At 40.1% G+C, this 18,625-nt stretch overlaps 1 protein-coding gene across 2 annotated transcripts in view; it reads right to left on the minus strand.

Moving 5' to 3' along the window:
* Nucleotides 1–12,294, minus strand: part of CFAP69 (cilia and flagella associated protein 69) — a 62,088-nt gene extending 49,794 nt beyond the window's left edge. The window contains exons 1-3 of one of the 2 annotated variants that reach the window (XM_005891859.3): nucleotides 11,984–12,294; nucleotides 2,754–2,813; nucleotides 1,237–1,302 (exon numbers count right to left, since the gene is read on the minus strand). In XM_005891859.3, the coding sequence (XP_005891921.3) occupies nucleotides 1,237–1,302; nucleotides 2,754–2,813; nucleotides 11,984–12,103 (246 nt within the window). In that variant the 5' untranslated portion in view covers nucleotides 12,104–12,294. The remainder of the gene's footprint in view (nucleotides 1–1,236; nucleotides 1,303–2,753; nucleotides 2,814–11,983) is intronic. The other variant, XM_070369423.1, reaches the window with a different exon arrangement.
* Nucleotides 12,295–18,625: the final 6,331 nt, after the last annotated feature.

Genomic DNA, 18,625 nt, shown 5'->3' on the forward strand with positions numbered 1-18,625 from the left:
AAAACAACCCCCTGGCAGCAAACTGGTTCTGAATCACACATAGTTTTGAAACACACTAGTCTCTATATATTCATGGGGGTATATTCATTGGGAATAACACATTTATAGAATGTTTTGAAGATTATCAAGCAATGCTGGTGTGTTATCTAGTCTTCCTTGTGACCTCATGAGGAGCTATTATCCCTGTTTCATAAGGGTGAAAAAATTAAAAAGTTTATCAACAGTGCAAATACTCAAGTAAATTGGTAGAAACAGGACTTTGACTTGTCCCTCCTAACTACATCTACTGTCTCTCTGAGTCTATAGAAACTGACACTACACAGTTAATGTTGCATTATACTGTTTCTTCCGCTTTATATTATCTGGTAAAAATATAATTTTTTAAAAGACATAAAATGTTAGATATTTTCTGTGGTAAACAGAATAATGGCCTGTTCAATGATATCTCGGAGAAGGCAATGGCACCCCAGTCCAGTACTCTTGCCTGGAAAATCCCATGGATGGAGGAGCCTGGTAGGCTGCAGTCCATGGGGTCGCTAAGAGTCAGACATGACTGACCGTCTTCACTTTCACTTTTCACTTTCATGCATTGGAGAAGGAAATGGCAACCCACTCCAGTGTTCTTGCCTGGAGAATCCCAGGGACGGGAGAGCCTGGGGGCTGCCGTCTATGGGGTCACGGACAAGACTGAAGTGACTTAGCAACAGCAGCAGTAGCAGCAACAATGTTATCTACATCCTAACCCCTAGAACCTGTGAATGTTACCTTTCTTACTATATGGCAAAGGGAATTTTCTGATGTGATTAAAAGCCTTGAGATGGGAAAGTTTTCCACGATTATCCAGGTAGGCCAAATACAATCACAGGGTCCTTATAAGGAAAGGAGAGGCAGGAGAGGGTCAGAGAAGTGATGACAAAAGTAGAGGTGAGAGGGGTGGTCCTTTGCTACCTCTTGGGAAGGGCCCAGGAAGCCAAGGAATGCTGGCTGCTAATAGAAGCTGACAAAGGCAAGGAATGGCGTCTCCCCTTGAGCCTTCAGAAGGAACCAGCCCTGCCAACACCTCTCCTTGAGCCCAGTGAGACTTCCAGACTATAAAACAAAAAATGTATGTGGTTTTAAGGCACTGAGTCTGTGGTAATTTGTTACAGCAGCAATGGGAAACTAACATGTTTCCTAATAAAAATTCTCCCATTTTAGGATAAAGGAAACAAACATACACATATAAGTAAAGGATACAAATCCATTTTGATAACACTGCACCAATTTCTTGACAGATTTAAGTTGTCTTTCTTCCAAATCATCCTGAAACAAATTATCTATTTTAGTTGTTTTGTGTTATTCTGTTGAGATTTTTAAAATTTTCCCTTAATGTAAGAAGAAAGACACATTATCAGGTAATTCTTAATGTAAGAAGAAAGACACATTATCAGGTAATTCTTAAATTACTTTATTATAATGTAAGCATTATAAAATGCTCCCTAAAATAGTGAAGGTAAAAATAAACTATATATTCAAATAGGAAATTGCAAATCAAAACTAGATTAATATAAAAGCAGTAACTGTTTCCAGAAATATTAATAATACTTGAAGTATGTTGAGCATTTTTCTATGCCAAATACCATTTAGGCAATATATATAGATATCATTTCATTAATCTTCAAAATAACCTTATTAGGAGGGTATTTTTATTACCCTTCTTTTTTGGAACAGGAAACTCAGTTGAAACACTAATTACTCCAAATCATACAGCTAATAACCGGTGATGTATGAAGTCAGTTTTGACCATCTGACTCCAGAAGTTGTATTTTTAACCTAAAATACACCGAATATAATGGCTCAAACTAAACATCTTCAGTCAATTTAAACAAAACATACACACACACACATATTTTGGCTACCCTTAATTAACAAGCTATTAAGAGCTCTATGTAGTTGGGTTTCCTTTTTTAAAAACTGTAGATATATTCACAATTAAAAATAACTTTCACAACAATCAGAGCCAACAAAAGAAATTATTCTTATAAAAGGCATTATTTTTATTGTGTTTTTTCTTTCTATGTAAAAGTATAGAAACTAAAAAATGTTACGACAATGACTAAATTTTTGCACCTGTTAATCACAGGACATTGTTTTGATACGATGGTCAGCCTACTTCCCACATACTGAAAGCATGCAATCTTCATCCTGTAATAATTTTCTAGTGTATACTGACTTTTTAGGCATTCAGTCAATTCTTGAGTAACATCAGCAGAGTGTCCTATAAACATGTATGCACATGCATTTATTATCCTTTCTGCCAAAGCCTAAACTCTCAGTTTTGAGTCTTGTATCTTTATTTCCATTACATTCTGTATGAGAGTTCTCTCAAAATAAATTACTTATGACTGTGTATGAGTATGTATATATCCTAATTTCATATCAGAAAATTTTTAAGTACTATATCATGATACATGTTTCCTACCCTTGCGCCCACATCCTACTTGGTAATAAGCATGAACAAAGGCTAGATGAGTCAAATATACTCTTATGATTTCTGTTTATATTCACCCGTATAACATATGTATATATTATATTCATATATATGTACCTACCAGGTTAAATATATTCATACTAAATTTAAACAGAAGACATATACTGTTTGAAATGTTGTCAATGAAAGGAGAAATGGGACTTATATTTAGGGGAGTACATATTACCTTTCAGGGTAATCACAGTTTCTAAGTGAAATGGAGAAATTTTCTCCCAAAGCTTACTTTACCAGTCTCTTCGAAGAGTTTGATGACACGATTTAGGTCCATAGACTTGAAGGCACCCTAAAAACACAATTCACAGTATTCTGTATCATGAGAATCAAGAAATCACATCAAACACATTATTTTTATATGGTATTATCTCTTAGCAACTTAAAAATACCTTATGACAAAAAGAGAGTGAGGGGAGAATGAAAAGCAGCTGAGACTTATAGGAGTAAATAAATTTTGGAGTTAAAAAAAAAATACCCTCTGAATTTTGGTATTATTTTAGAGTCTCAATGTCTTTAAATTTCAATAGTTCCAAAAGGCCCAAGAGAGCATCTGGAATAACAGCACTTCCATGCCTTGAGAAATAAAGTGATTTCATACATATTACACATTTCATGGATACACATCGTATACACTGAGTTTGTCTATGCAGATATACCTAAGACTAGCTTCTAAACTACAGGTAGGAGACCACCTTCCTGAACTAGGTATCCCTTTTCCCAGCACTCTTACATCACCCATATTAGAAAACAGGAACTGCCAAGTTCTACAGATTTTACATCTTAAAGATTTATTGAGCCCACTCCATCATTTAAAAAAATTTTTTTATTGGAATAGAGATGCTTTACAATGATGGCATTGTTTTGTTCATATTATGGCTGAGTGATATTCCACTGTATATATGTACCACATTTTCTTTATCCATTCATCTGTCAATGGACATTCAGGTTGCTTCCGTGTCCTGGCTGTTGTAAAGAGTGCTGCCATAAACATCAGGATGCTGTATCCTTTCAAATTATGGGTTTCTCGGGATATATGCCGAGGAGTAGGATTTCTGGCTCATATGGTAGCTCTATTTTTAGTTTTTTAGGAAACCTCCATACTGTTCTCCATAGTGGCTGTACCAATTGACACTCCCACCAACAGTGTAACAGGGTTTCTCTTTTCTCCAGCATTTATTATCAATTTTTTGATGACGGCCATTCTGACTGGTGTGCGATGATATCTCCTTGTAGTTTTTGATTTGCATTTCTCTAATAATTACTGATGTTGAGCATCTTTGCATGTGTTTTTTTTGGCCATCTTTGGGAAATGTCTATTTAGATCTTCCACCCATGTTTTGATTGGGTCGTTTTTTGATATTGAGCTGCATGAGCTGTTTGTATATTTTGGAGATTAGTTCCTTGTCAGTTGCTTTGTTTGCAAATATTTTCTCCCATTCTAAGGGTTGTCTTTTTGTTTTGTTTATGGCTTCTTTTGCTGTGCAAAAGCTTTTAAGTTTAATTAGGTCCCATTTGTTTATTTTTATTTTCATTACTTTAGGTGGTGGATCGAAAAAGATCTTGTTTTGATGTATGTCAAAGAGTGTTCTGCCTATGTTTTCCTCGAAGAGTTTTATGGTAGTTGGCCCACTCCAGCTTAATGATTTATTCAGTTCTTATTTCTCACTCAGTTGTGAAGCCTTCCTGCTATTTGTTCTCCCTACCTCTAGTCTTGCACCCTTCAACACTGTCCTCTACCCCTCTGGTCAGAACAATAAAACTCAAATCTGAACACAACACATCTAAATCATTCAGTGACTCCACTAATGCCCTTCCCCCTCCTCTGTTTTCATTGTTGTTACGATCCTATCCGTCTCCTTGGTTAACCCTCACAGGTCCTTTGAGACACAGTTCATGTGTCGCCTCCATTCTTATCATCAAAATACATCTTATTATTTTTATATACTATTTTCTGTTTTATATATTTACTTATATTTTATTTTCTGTTTTTGCTTCCACATATAAAAACATAATTTCATTTACTGCTAACACTATTTTATATTCTGATTTTTAAGTCTATAATACATACATTTCCATATTTCTACATAGTCATTATTTCATTGCCTCCTAGGTCTAGAATTTCCTTTCCTTTCACAATTACAAACTAATATGTTCTGATCTTAAGAAATGTCAAATACAATTTTCAGTTAAGTGTTCTAACTTTGTCTGCAGAATAAGTCCCTGAGTTTACTTAATATGATTTTCATTTTAAAAATTATCAAAAAAGGTGTACTATATACTTATTTATCCTAGGTATTATGATTATCATTAACAGTGTTACATCTTACTATTAAATTGCTTAAATTATTAAATTTACTGTTAAAAATTTTTTGATAAATAGAATTTTGCCTTTTAAGATTTGGAGTTTTAACAGTGCCATCTGCCGCCACCTCAGTTGTCCTTTTTTCTCCCTGCATTCTCAGAGAAATAAAAATGTACAGTGAATTTTTATTTTCTGATTTTCTGCAATATTGGTTTTGTGGGTTGGAAAAGATATTGAAATGAAATGTCAGTGCAGAATTTTATTTTTAAAATCTGTATTATTATCAGAATTTTTCCCCCTAAATGACCAGGTAGGTAAAGATTAAGGCATAGATTTAACTTATATTATCTTAAATTTATTTTATATTATCACTTCGTGTTACTCAGAGTTTTATTTGCATGACAAATGTTATATTTTTAAGATTTCTCCCTCCTTCCCTTAGCCTTTTCTTCCATTTATAAATATTTATAAGTAGCTTCTACATTTCAGAAATGGTAGGTGTGGGGAACACATCTGTCCTGACTTCAAGCATCTATCAAATCTGGCATGAGATATAGGTAATATAGGTAACATGCTACAAAATGGTTCATGAATGTTGAGAGGTGTGTTCCAGAACTATACAGAGAGGGACAGAATGGCATGGGGAGGAGGGATGGGAATCTGGGACAGCTTCTGAAAGAAGCAATCTGCAGGCAGAGTGAGATTGAACAGGATTTGTGAGATAAACTGAAGGTTTGAGAGATGGAGCAAAGGGAGTAGCATGTGTTAAGGCCTGGAGACAAGAAAAACATGGCATTTAGAGGATTGGTGAGTCAAAAGGTAGGAGAGGATAGTGCAAGGGATAGAAGCTACAGATGCTGCTGATAAGGTAAGCAGAGGTCAAATCATGAATACTAATCTTAGTGATAATAACAACAATGGTACAGTTGTAAGCTCTTTAAATATTTACTAACTGAATTCTGTGAGGTAGATACTATTAACACCATTTTACAGGTGGCCTTGTATATACTATGATAAGGCTCATCAGAAGATATTGAATGGTTTGAGAGACTGGATATTAAAATAGGCAATGGCCAGATTTTACTTGGTAACAGAACTCTGTCCTCCAACCTCTGCAGCAAGCAACCTAGGGAGTCAAACCACAACCTCTGCAGCTGTTGGCTCAGAAAAGTCAGTATTTGGTCAATGATCATCACATTCCCTATTTTTTGACCACATCTGCCACTCAGGGCCAACCAGAAAAAGCCAAGTATGCTCCCCAAATCAATCATTCAGTCAACAAGAGCAAAGCAGAAGCCTCCCTTTTATTCACAGTGAAGCTTCCCTTGGAGTCTCTGCCAAATATAAGTAATGCTGGCTGACTCTTTCTACACCAAGCTCTGCATAAACAGTCGGTGTTCATTCTCATTAGGGTGATCTTTGTTGATTTCCACAGGTTTTAACCAGAGGAATGTAACAATAAAGATAATTCTGTCTGCTGAGTACAGATTGATCTGGAAAGATCTAGACTGGAGGTGGGAGACTAGTCTGTGACTTCAGGCATTGACTAAAGCAGTGGCCACCAGGATACACAACAATAAGTGGAATGAAAAGCATCAAGGAGGCAGAATCAGCAGGTTCTAATAAGTGATTTGATTTGGCAGGAAAGAGAAGGAAAAGGTAAGGATGACTGACTGGCTTGAGGAATGACATAAGCGGTAGCACTGTTTGTTGAAACAGGGACGCTGGAGGAAGAGGCTTGTGTTGAGGCTGGAGATGAGTTAAATTTGGGGCAGAGATTTCTAAATCACAGGCTTAAAGTAATAATGGGGAGAGATTAGGTAAACAAGATCACACAAGCAGAATGCAGCAGCAAGAGAGAATTTACAAATGTAAATATAAAAATAACTGTGATTATCATCACAAGATTTTATGGAAGATTATAAAAACATTTAACGAAATCTTTTAAGATCAAAAGCTCATTTAATTAACTGCTTTGAAGAAAATTACACCTCCAGTTACTTCAAGTCATAGGATGCACTTATTTTCCCACTTTACCAATGAACATTTCAAAGGGGAAAAATTCCTGCTCATTTGATACCTAGTTACAGGGAAAGAACTAACATTTATTATGGTCCATTTATGTCTCTGGTACTTTATATGTTAATTAACATATCTCAAATCTACAATATGAAAGTAGAATCATTATCGCTGTTGTTGAAACTGAGATCTAACGTATTAAGGTCACATAGTGACTGTATGGGCTAGCAGGGCTGTTTGATGCAGAAACACTGGTTCTTTGTACCTTAGTTCTCTGTCTGACACCTCAGTTGACCCAGAGATTACTTCTAGCAATTACTCCACAACAGGGATAGGCCACTTTAAGTACACAGTACATGGAAGAATTATAGATAGTGCCAGGATATGACATCAAGCAACAAATTGTGTAAGTCCTCAGAGGCTCTCAGAAGGAAAACAAATTTGGGCAAGGAAGCTCAGCCATGACACCCACTCAAGTCAACTGTTTACAATAATGTATTTAACCTACAAATATTATTGTATGCCTCTGCTGTGAAGATATTAAGAAGAGGTGGTAAGAATACACAGAAGAACTGTACAAAAAAGAGCTTCACAACCCAGATAATCACGATGGTGTGGTCACTCACCTAGAGCCAGACATCCTGGAATGTGAAGTCAAGTGGGTCTTAGAAAGCATCACTACGAACAAAGTGATGCTTTGTTCATCAAATCCTGAAAGATGATGCTGTCAAACTGCTGCAGTCAATATGCCAGCAAATTTGGAAAACTCAGCAGTGACCACAGGACTGGAAAAGGTCAGTTTTCATTCCAATCCCAAAGGAAGACAATGCCAAAGAATGCTCAAACTACCGCACAATTGCACTCATCTCACACGCTAGTAAAGTAATGCTCAAAATTCTCCAAGCCAGGCTTCAGCAATATGTGAACCATGAAATTCCAGATGTTCAAGCTGGTTTTAGAAAAGGCAGAGGAACCAGAGATCAAATTGCCAACATTCGCTGGATCATCGAAAAAGCACGAGAGTTCCAAAAAACCATCTATTTCTGCTTTATTGACCATGCCAAAGCCTTTGACTGTGTGGATCACAATAAACTGTGGAAAATTCTGAAAGAGATGGGAATACCAGACCACCTGATCTGCCTCTTGAGAAATTTGTATGCAGGTCAGGAAGCAACAGTTAGAACTGGACATGGAACAACAGACTGGTTCCAAATAGGAAAAGGAGTACGTCAAGGCTGTATATTGTCACCCTGCTTATTTAACTTCTATGCAGAATACATCATGAGAAATGCTGGGCTGGAAGAAGCACAAGCTAGAATCAAGATTGCTGGGAGAAATATCAATAACCTCAGATATGCAGATAACACCACCCTTATGGCAGAAAGTGAAGAGGAACTCAAGAGCTTCTTGATGAAAGTGAAAGAGGAGAGTAAAGAAATTGGCTTAAAGATCAACATTCAGAAAACAAAGATCATGGCATCTGGTCCCATCACTTCATGGCAGATAGATGGGGAAACAGTAGAAACAGTGTCAGACTTTATTTTTTGGGGCTCCAAAATCACTGCAGATGGTGACTGCAGCTATGAAATTAAAAGATGCTTACTCCTTGGAAGCAAAGTTATGACCAACCTAGACAGCATATTGAAAAGCAGAAATATTACTTTGCCAACAAAGGTCCGTCTAGTCAAGGCTATGGTTTTTCCAGCGGCCATGTATGGATGTGAGAGTTGGACTGTGAAGAAAGCTGAGTGCCGAAGAATTGATGCTTTTGAACTGTGGTGTTGGAGAAGACTCTTGAGAGTCCCTTGGACTGCAAGGAGATCCAACCAGTCCATCCTAAAGGAGATCAGTCCTGGGTGTTCACTGGAGGGACTGATGCTGAAGCTGAAACTCCAATATTTTGGCCACCTCATGTGAAGAGTTGACTCATTGGAAAAGACCCTGATGCTGGGAAGGATTGGGGGCAGGAGGAGAAGGGGACGACAGAGGATGAGATGGCTGGATGGCATCACTGACTTGATGGACATGGGTTTGGGTAAACTCCAGGACTTGGTGATGGACAGGGAGGCCTTGTGTGCTGCGATTCATGGGGTTGCAAAGAGTTGGACATGACTGAGCGACTGAATTGAACTGCTGTGTTAGATATTGTTCTAAGTGGTAAAGACATGGTATTGAATGAAACACACAAAATCTCTGTTTCCATAAGGAAGTGATATGGTTTGGGGGAGACAATAAGTTATACAGTGTACTGCAAGGTAATAATGCTCTGGAGAAATGGGAGTAAACAGTGCTAAGATGCTCAAGCAATTGTCGGTAAAAGAGGAGAGTGGGTAACATTTCACTACAGTCATGAAGGAGGTAAGGTAACACGCCATGGATATCAAGGGGAAAACTTCCAGGCAGTGGGCACAGCAATTGCAAAGACCCTTAGGCAGGGTACACCTGGCATGGTTGAGGAGAAGCCAGGGAGCCAGTGTGGCTGGAACACAGAAGATTTTATAAGCTACTTAAGAAGAATTAAATATATACTCTCAGTTTAGAGTTGAGTGGGGAAGGACATGTAAGTATTAAGATATATGTCCTACAGTTAAGAAGCCCATACGCTAATGCTACTGCTACTAAGTCACTTCAGTCGTGTCCGACTCTGTGCGACCCCATATTTGGCAGCCCACCAGGCTCCTCCATCCCTGGGATTCTCCAGGCAAGAACACTGGAGTGGGTTGCCATTTCCTTCTCCAATGCATGAAAGTGAAAAGTGAAAGTGAAGTCGCTCAGTCATGTCCGACTCTCAGCAACCCCATGGACTGTAGCCCACCAGGCTCCTCCATCTATGGGATCTTCCAGGCAAGAGTACTGAAGTGGGGTGCCATTGCCTTCTCTGGCACCATACGCTAATGGGAGAGACAAAACAAGACTAATGAAATAGTAACAAATATAAAACAAGAGATCATTAGGTAAGAAACTGTGTGATTCAGGCTGGGGACTATACCCATTTATGAGAAGAAGGTCTGTAAGTGTGAAAATGAATGGGAAGTGCTTCCTATTGGGGATACTTTATGGTGGAAAGGTAGGACCTTTCACCTAAGGTGAAAAGGAAAGATTTAAATTCCAAAAACAGGGGAGGACATTCAGTCCACACATAGTTAATATCCCCGCTGTGTACCAGGTGTTGTGCTGGTTGCTACTGGGGGATAATAGGGGACACTTCCACACACAGTTAATATCCCCTCCTGTGTACCAGGTGTTGTGCTGGTTGCTACTGGGGGATAATAGGGGGCACTTCCACACACAGTTAATATCCCCTCCTGTGTACCAGGTGTTGTGCTGGTTGCTACTGGGGGATAATAGGGACACTACAGAAAAAACAACAGAGAAGGTTTCTGCCCTCACAGAGGTAGCTCTAAGCAGACTGTGTGGTAGAGATAAAGTACAGGTTACGCATTAGGAAACCCTGCAAACAGGACAGAGAAGTAGACCTGACACACTGAGGATGGCAAAGACCTTACATGCATCTAGTTCAGAGGTTTCGAGGCCAAAAATCATTTGAGGGAGGTTTTTAAGAGTCCCAGGCTCCACACTGGGGATTATGATTGAGAAAATCTACAGTACCCAGCTAAACTGCCTTCTTGAAGCAGTTATTAACAGGGTAGGAACTTTAATCAATACAAACTGATTTCTACCTGGAGAAGAATCCTAGGCTCTATAAGAAGAGATAGTAATGAAAGAAAAGGAAAAAAAGAAAGGGAAAGGGAAGGGAGAAAATATACACATATATACACAGGTATGCTTGTTCTGCATTACTTGATATGTTGTGGACTATATTGGCAACGGTCTGTTAAAAGTATTTCCCCCTTTTTCTCCTTCTTAACCCATGGTTGCCTGCCTCCTATAACTTCGCACCCCACCCCCTTTTGTAATACCAAGTAAAGGAGGAATGAAAGCCATCAGATGCCAAATTCACCTACTTCTCAGTTTTGCCAGGTGCCTGGGAGAACAGTGGTAGCGTTGAGCCCCCTTGCAGCCTTGGGAGTGAAAGGACATCTGTTGCTCCTCAAAATTCTTCTCCCTGCCTGGACTGCACTACTTCCACAAAATCGATTAGGTAAATTCCCTCAACACCTGCTCCTCTTCATGCAAAAGTGTTGCTGCTCCATAAGTTAAATGTCTGTCTATCTTCAGAGGGTGCAACCCTATTCCCACCACAGGAGAGGTCCCCAGTCAACCAACCGCTCCTAAGGAACTCTCCAAGGCTCCAGGATGTGGGCACAGGAGACAGGGTTCCTGACGCAGCCTGAGCATTGTGAGGCCTCAACAGGAATTCCCAGAGTGGCCCCACACCATCAGTGTGAGGAGGTAGTGCAGGATTCCTCTGTAGAATTCACATTAATATTAGGCTTGATCATGGCTCTCTGGGGAGGAGCAATGGAACCCTAGTATGAAACAAACAACTTGGAGTTTCTAAAGACCCCTGCTACAGATCCACAGGGTTCTGAAGTGAAATTTCTCAACAGAAATTAGAATTAGTTTTGTATGACAAAAAGTAAAAACCAAAATATACGAGCACAATAAAATCAATTCTATTCAATTCCAATTCTCTCCAACGCCCTCCCAAACTAGATTCCAATTTCATATAAAAATGTTGTTTAATTTCTAATTTTAATAGTATTTTCCTCCCCTCCAGATGCAGGTTTTGGTAGCAGCAAATTCAAACACGTGAGGATTTACCCCTGTATCAAGAACAGCACACGATAACAGGGTTCTACGTATAAAAGCCTAATGCAAATCAAATTTTCGCTAAGAATGTTTCCCTCCCTCTCAGGCCTTTCGTCGCCTCACACTTTTCGAAGCCAAGTCTCCAAACCTCGGCTACTCAATTTACTGGGACGCTCTGGGAGGACTCAGGAGGACCTCGAGACACAAGTCCCCAGACAGGTTGATTGACGACAACCAACTCCCCTCGCAGGCAGCGCAGTTCGAAGGATCAGCTTTGCGCTTGGAACCTCCGTCCCGTGGGCTGCCCTGGTTTCCACTCGGGCCCCCACTTCCGCTCTCGCTGCCTCCAGGCATCGTTCCCGCCCCCAGATTTCAAACCCCGCCCAGTCCTTGACACCCTCCAAAGCACAGACACCTGGCCATACCTGCACTTCCTCATCCTCCGTCACCACTCCGACTATCGGGATTTGGCGAGGGCTGCTGAACTTGATCCTGCTGCTGGGCTCCGGGGCCTCGGCCGGCTCCGCAGCCTCCGCTCTGGACATGGCTGTGGCTGTGGAGCGAGGGATGGGTGCGTCTCCTTCCTTCCTACACTGTGCCCGCAGCCGCGAGACAGAAAAAGGATCCGCTACCGAAAAGTGAAAGCCGCCCAAGAGCGGCTAGAGTCGCGAAAGGTCCCGGGGGTCCGCCCGTGGCCTCTGCTGCCGCGACGCCACTCGCATCCCGCCCCTGCCGCCCACCCGCACACCTTGCCGCTTTCAGGCTTGCAAGTTGCTAACAAGCTAAAGCGTTGCTAGGGGAGGAGCCAGAAGCTGCAAAAAGGGCTCCTACGGAAGCCGGAGGATCCAAATTACCCCAAACCCTTATCTACATCCTAAATTCTGGAGGGGCTAGGTTTGCATGCGTTCCAGAGGGAAGAGGGGCGAAGACCTCAGTAGGTAACGGTGGAGTGTTACCTTGGCTTGTGTGTCTCAATCTTTGTAGTTTGCGCTGGGCCTTCTTAAAACAAGAATGGGCCGGTGGTGGATGTGGGATGCAGGAATGATGAAAGATAGAATGCTAATACTGGAAGCTGAGCAGTTTATCTCATCCCTAAGAAGAGACCAGTGTTACCTACATTCCGTAGCCTTTTACCTCTTCTGTACTTTAGTGAGCACCAAAGCATTGTACACAATGCTGGAAGGCCTTCGAGTAAAATCGTTGAATTCAGAGCAAGTTAACCCCTGGAAACTCCACTTTTCTCATAACTTTTTCACTTTTCTCATCAATAGGATTGCTGTGAGAGGACTGAATAAGATGATGGTTTTGTAAAGTGGTGCTTGGCACATAATAAGCAAGATGATCTATATGACATTTCTGGCTCTACAAATAGAAATGGAAAACCTAGATTGGGCTTGGCAGCACTTGATGTGAGTCACAGCCAAAGAAACCAAGTTTCTTTGAAAGAGTACTGCACACTTCCAGTCCCTGTTTCCTCAATTCTGTTTAACCCCAGTCCTCGGAAACTGCCCTTACTGAGGTTACCACCACTTGTGGTCAAAGACTGTGTACATTTTCATGTCCTCATCTTGGTGTCGGAGAAGGCAATGGCACCCCACTCCAGTACTCTTGCCTGGAAAATCCCATGGACGGAGGAGCCTGGTGGGCTGCAGTCCATGGGGTCACTAAGAGTCAGACACGACTGAGCGACTTCATTTTCACTTTTCACTTTCATGCATCGGAGAAGGAAATGGCAACCCACTCCAGTGTTCTAGCCTGGAGAATCCCAGGGACAGGGGAGCCTGGTGGGCTGCCATCTATAGGGTCGCACAGAGTCAGACACGACTGAATCGACGCAGCAGCAGCAGTAGCAGCAGCATCTTGGTGTATATTTGTCTATAGTATTTTACACTGTTGACCACTCACCCTTTCTTGAAACTCCCTAGCTTCATTTTCAGCATTCTTTTTTTTTTTTTTTTAATCTTTACAGCTACTCATTGGTGCTTTTAGAGCTCCTCTCAGGCCTCACACCCAGAGGTGGTTCAGTAGGTCTAAGGTTGCTATTAACCCGAGAAAGTGCAAAGGGTGTGTGAACTGTATTGTTAACGTAACCTTAATTACTGTGTAAGTATACTACATCAAGAGGAGACTGAAACCACTTAGATAAACAGACTGGAATCCTGTGAGAATGGCACCAAAGCCTAAAATGGTGCTTGGAAAGCTGATAATCCAATGACTTGCAATCCTCTCTGTGCTCATTCTGGCATCTCAAGATGAGGAAGGATGAAGAAAAGGGATCGCCAAGGAAAATTTTCCACTTAAAGTGAGCTTACCTAGGAGATATCAGCTGACTTTTGTGATTTAGCACAATAGACTGAAGGTGATGAGAGTCCATAAACCTCACTGGCCCTGGGAAACCAAACTCTTCTAACTGGACTTAACTGAAGACGTTTTTCTAAAAAATGAACAATAGGATTTTTATTTTAACCAGTTGTGTACCAACCTATATATTCATTCTGTCCCATATCCAGAGTACCAGTTTCCCATCCTTAATTAGCACAAATCCCACGAACTCCCCCTTTCTAGCACTTAAAAACTTTTGACTTTTCTCCATCAGTGAGTCCATTACTGGGAAGTTAATAGATCTAACTGCAATTTTTTCTTTTTGCTTTAATGATTTTTATCTTTTGACAGGTGAGAAGCAACCAGAATAGAATCCTCAGTCACCCCACGCTCAAGCCATATGGACTGAATTACTTCACTTGTACACAGGTGCCAAACTTCCTCGGGCATTACCTTTGCTTCTTTTGTACCCGTGACTGTCCTCCAATGTCTAACTCCTTATGAAGCTCAGTTCCTGGGACCTTTTCTAGGAAACCTTCTCTGTATACTCTGCTATTTTAGGTGCTGCTTTGTCTGTCATTCTGTTTTTGTACTCTCCACACATTTAATGGTATTTACTGGCTCAGCAGACTCCCTGCTAGACTGAGATTTTTTAAAACAAGGAAAGTTACTTACCCAGGTTTTTACACCCCAAGCCTTTGGCATAGTGTTTAGAGAAGTATTTCTCAAAACTTAATGTGCATGAGAATTGTCCAGAGAGCTAATTAAAAGACTTCTGAGCCCCATTTCCAGGGTCTGCTTTAGTAAGTAGGGGTAGGGTTCAAGGGTTTGCATGTACAGTTGATCCTTGAAGAACACAGGTTTGAACTGTGGGTTCCACTCACAAGCAGATTTTTTTCAATAAATACAGACTACAGTCCCACACAAACTGGTGGATTTAATCCATGGATATGGAACCTTGGATACAGAGGGTTAACTGTAATGTTACCCCTGGGTTTTCATCCAAGTCAGGGTTGATGTCCCTAACCCCACACTGTACCCTAACCACCCCCAGCATCCTTAACCCCTGCACTGGAAGCAGAGTCTTAACCACTGTTCTGCCAGGGAAGGCCCATGGATCCTTCTTTAGTATCGATTTCTAAAAACTGTTAAGAACACTAAAGACATTTTTATGACAGCAGAACCCAGAAGGATGTGGGGTTAAATGGCTAACTACCGAAATGGTAAATTATTTCACAAAAAGATAAATTAATAGTAGAGAAATGTATGAGAGATGACATACACAGAGAATAAAAATACTTCACTCTGGTAACAATTCAGCAGAATTTAACATTTCTGTTGAATTACAAATTATAATTTCTTAAAAGCTGCTGTAGACTTAAAGATTAACTCCAAGTTTTAATAATTTTTTGAACTATGCACCATTTTTAAAAGTAACATTGAAAGCTAAATATATTTTTAACTTAAATGTAATATTAGGAAATAAATATTCTTCTTCTGATTTTTTCTTGATAGTTGTTTGCACCCTAATTAACAATATTTAGGAAAATTTTAATTATTCACTAGCATGAATTAAGAATATTTCTAATTAATATTTTAGATTATATATGAATCTGGTAGTCAATAACCTAGTGCCAAGTGTTCTAAATGTTCACACAAGTATTATTTCTTTCTGAGAGTAATTTATTTTAAACAGAAAAATTTTATAGCACATGGGAAGTGTGATTATAGTTCCCTGTAGGGGAATTATGTAACAGAAAAAATACATACAAGCTGAAATTTAAGTCTGTTTTCAAAAATCTTTCAAGTTGAGTGCTGTAGAAACAAAGCATAAAAAAGAAACAAAAGTAATTACCTCCTTCTAACAGAATCATGCAATTTGATACTAAGTAATAAGTACATGGAACATAAAAACAAAGTCAACCATTGTTTGGTTGTCAACCATTCTAATGAAGTGTACTAATAATCCAAATTGCAAGTGATTTTTAAATAGGAAGCTGCAAGAGCTATTCATGTTTAGTGGGGCAACGAAATAAATGGTATTAACTTATAAAGAGTGACTTTTATCTGATCAAAGCTTCAGCCCCATGACGTAGTTCCAGTTCATAGTTCCATGAACTGAAAATGTTCTTGAACTTTTAGAACTAAAAGCTATTTATTGTGTTTACATGGTGGGAGGTTATAGTAACCCCAGGAGAGAACTGTCTTTGTTGTGGAGTAGGACTAATCGGACAAGCTTATTCTAGTGATGTTAATTACCCAATTTCTGTAACTAACTTGACTTGTTCTGATTCTATGAACCATGTTTTAGTCTTTGAAGGCTGTGGGAACCAATACAGCAAACTAAGTGGCTTACGCAACAGAAATTTAATTTCTTCACAGTCTGGAAGCTAGAAGTCCAAGATCAAGGTGTCCAAGATTGGTTTCATTCTGAGGCCTTTCTCCTTGGCTTCTCCCTTTGTGATCACATGGTCTTCCCTCTGTATCTTTATCTACTCTTACTGTTCTTATAATGACGCCAGTCATGTTGGATTAGGGCCCACCACTATGACCTCATTTTACCTTAACTACTTCTTTAAAGACCCTTTCTCCAAATGTAGTTATTCTGAGGTACTAGGGGTTAGGACTTCAATGTGAATTTTAGGGGGACATAATTTAGCCTGTAATTGATCCCGACATCCTTTGGACTATAATTAGAATTCTTGTAAAGAACAGATTGAAGAGTAGAATGTGCTTAGTTGAGGCAATATCAGTTTCTTTGCCTTTAGGACATTGATATTTCTCAATGGCTCCTCTGTCTATGGAGTTCTCCAGACAAGAATACTGCAGTGCGTAGACATTCCCTTCTCCAGGGGATCTTCCCAACCCAGGGATCAAACCCACATCTCTTGCATTGCAGGCAGATTCTTTACCATCTGAGCCACCAGGGAAGTCCAGGTATTTCTCAGATATTTCTGACTTAACAATCTATCACTGTACATTTATCAGTGTGAATCCATCCCTGGGAGATGTATCCACTCAAGGTTCTCAACCAATCTGGATTTTGAGTCTGCAGAGCCCTATGCCTGACTTTGTAAAAATCATTTCATATTTTTTTTCCATTTGAAGAATCTACTACCAAAATTAGGGTGCTAGCCTAGGTTCCCTAGAGTCTTCCACAAACAAACAAGAAACATTCCCCTTCTGCCAGTTGGTTGGGGGCAGGCACTGTCTCTGCTAAGCAGAGGGAGGAAAAGATGGAAGTGAGGCAGGCAGTGGAGGAGGATGTACAAATATAGGTGTTACTGAGGTGCCATAGCTTTGGAACAATGGAGTTATAAGTGCTCGGTCTTTTGGGATATTTTCATGGAGGCCTTGTGAATTATTGAACTTTGGAACAGTCCATCTGGGGAAATGAAGGGAGAACTTACCTACTAGCACCCTCTTATGCTTCAACTCTGATCAAAGTTCACCCTTGAAGTAGGGTTGCCAGATTTAAAGGTGAAAAGCCATGCAGTATTTGTAACAGAATTACACTTATTTGTTGTTTCTCTGCAGTTCAAATTTGATTGAGTGTCCTGTATTTTATCTGAACTCTACTCTCAGGATATTAATACCCACACATTTCCAGGCAGCTGCAGGGGGAGCCAGAACCTCCACAGATCCTGTGCACAGGCACGAATATCAGTACGACAGTGTGGTGGGGGTGATGGTGGCACTGACAGCAATAGCAATGACTCCTCTCTGGGCCCATAGGGCAGCTCTAACCACTGGCCAGGAGGCAAACTAGGAAGCTGAGATGATGATGGGGAGGGTGTGGGCAGGAGGATGCAGGCATGGCTACATAGAAATTGGCTGATAAATAACATAATTTTCTGTAAAAATGAGGCAAGTCATACTATCTCATTGGTTTCTGCAGGACCGTATTTTACTAGACACTAGAAATACAGTTGCCAACAGAGGTCCATATAGTCAAAGCTACGGTTTTTCCAGTAGTCATGTATGGATGTGAGAGTTGGACCATAAAGAAGGCTGAGTGCCAAGAATTGATGCTTTCAAACTGAGAAGACTCTTGAGAGTCACTTGGACTGCAAGGAGATCAAACCAGTCAATCCTAAAGGAAATCAACCCTGAATATTTATTGGAAGGACTGATGTTGACGCTGAAGCTCCAGTACTTTGGCCATCAGGGTCATTAAAAAAGACCCTGATGCTAGGAAAGACTGAAGGCAGGAGAAGGGGATGACAGAGGATGAGATGGTTGGGTGGCATCACTGATTCAATGGACATGAGTTTGAGCAAACTCCAGGAGATGGTGAAGGACAGGAAGCTCGATGTGCTGCAGTCCATGGGATCACAAAGAGTAGGACACGACTGAGCGACTGAACAACAAAGGAATATAGTAGTAAGACAGAGTTCCTGCTATCAGGATCTATAGACTATAGCTTGAATACTGTGTTCAGTCCTAGTTTAAAGATACTTAATAAATGCTAGTGAAGTGAAATACTTTTAAGAATACCATCTCATTAGATGGATGTTTTTCTACATGTCTGCTTTGATAAAAGCAAACAAAACTCCCTCCAAACACAAAACAATTACATGAATGCTTTCTGGATGCTTCTAAAAAGAAACAGCCAGCAAAGTATAGATGGCTTCCATCCAATACCGGAATGATTATTCAGTAAGAAAGAAAAATCCATTTGTACATAACATTTCAAAAAAGAAATTAAATCACATTAAATAGTACATTTTTATTTAGATGTTTAT

Source organism: Bos mutus, chromosome 4, assembly GCF_027580195.1.
Source record: "Bos mutus isolate GX-2022 chromosome 4, NWIPB_WYAK_1.1, whole genome shotgun sequence".
NCBI classification, from domain to species: domain Eukaryota; kingdom Metazoa; phylum Chordata; class Mammalia; order Artiodactyla; family Bovidae; genus Bos; species Bos mutus.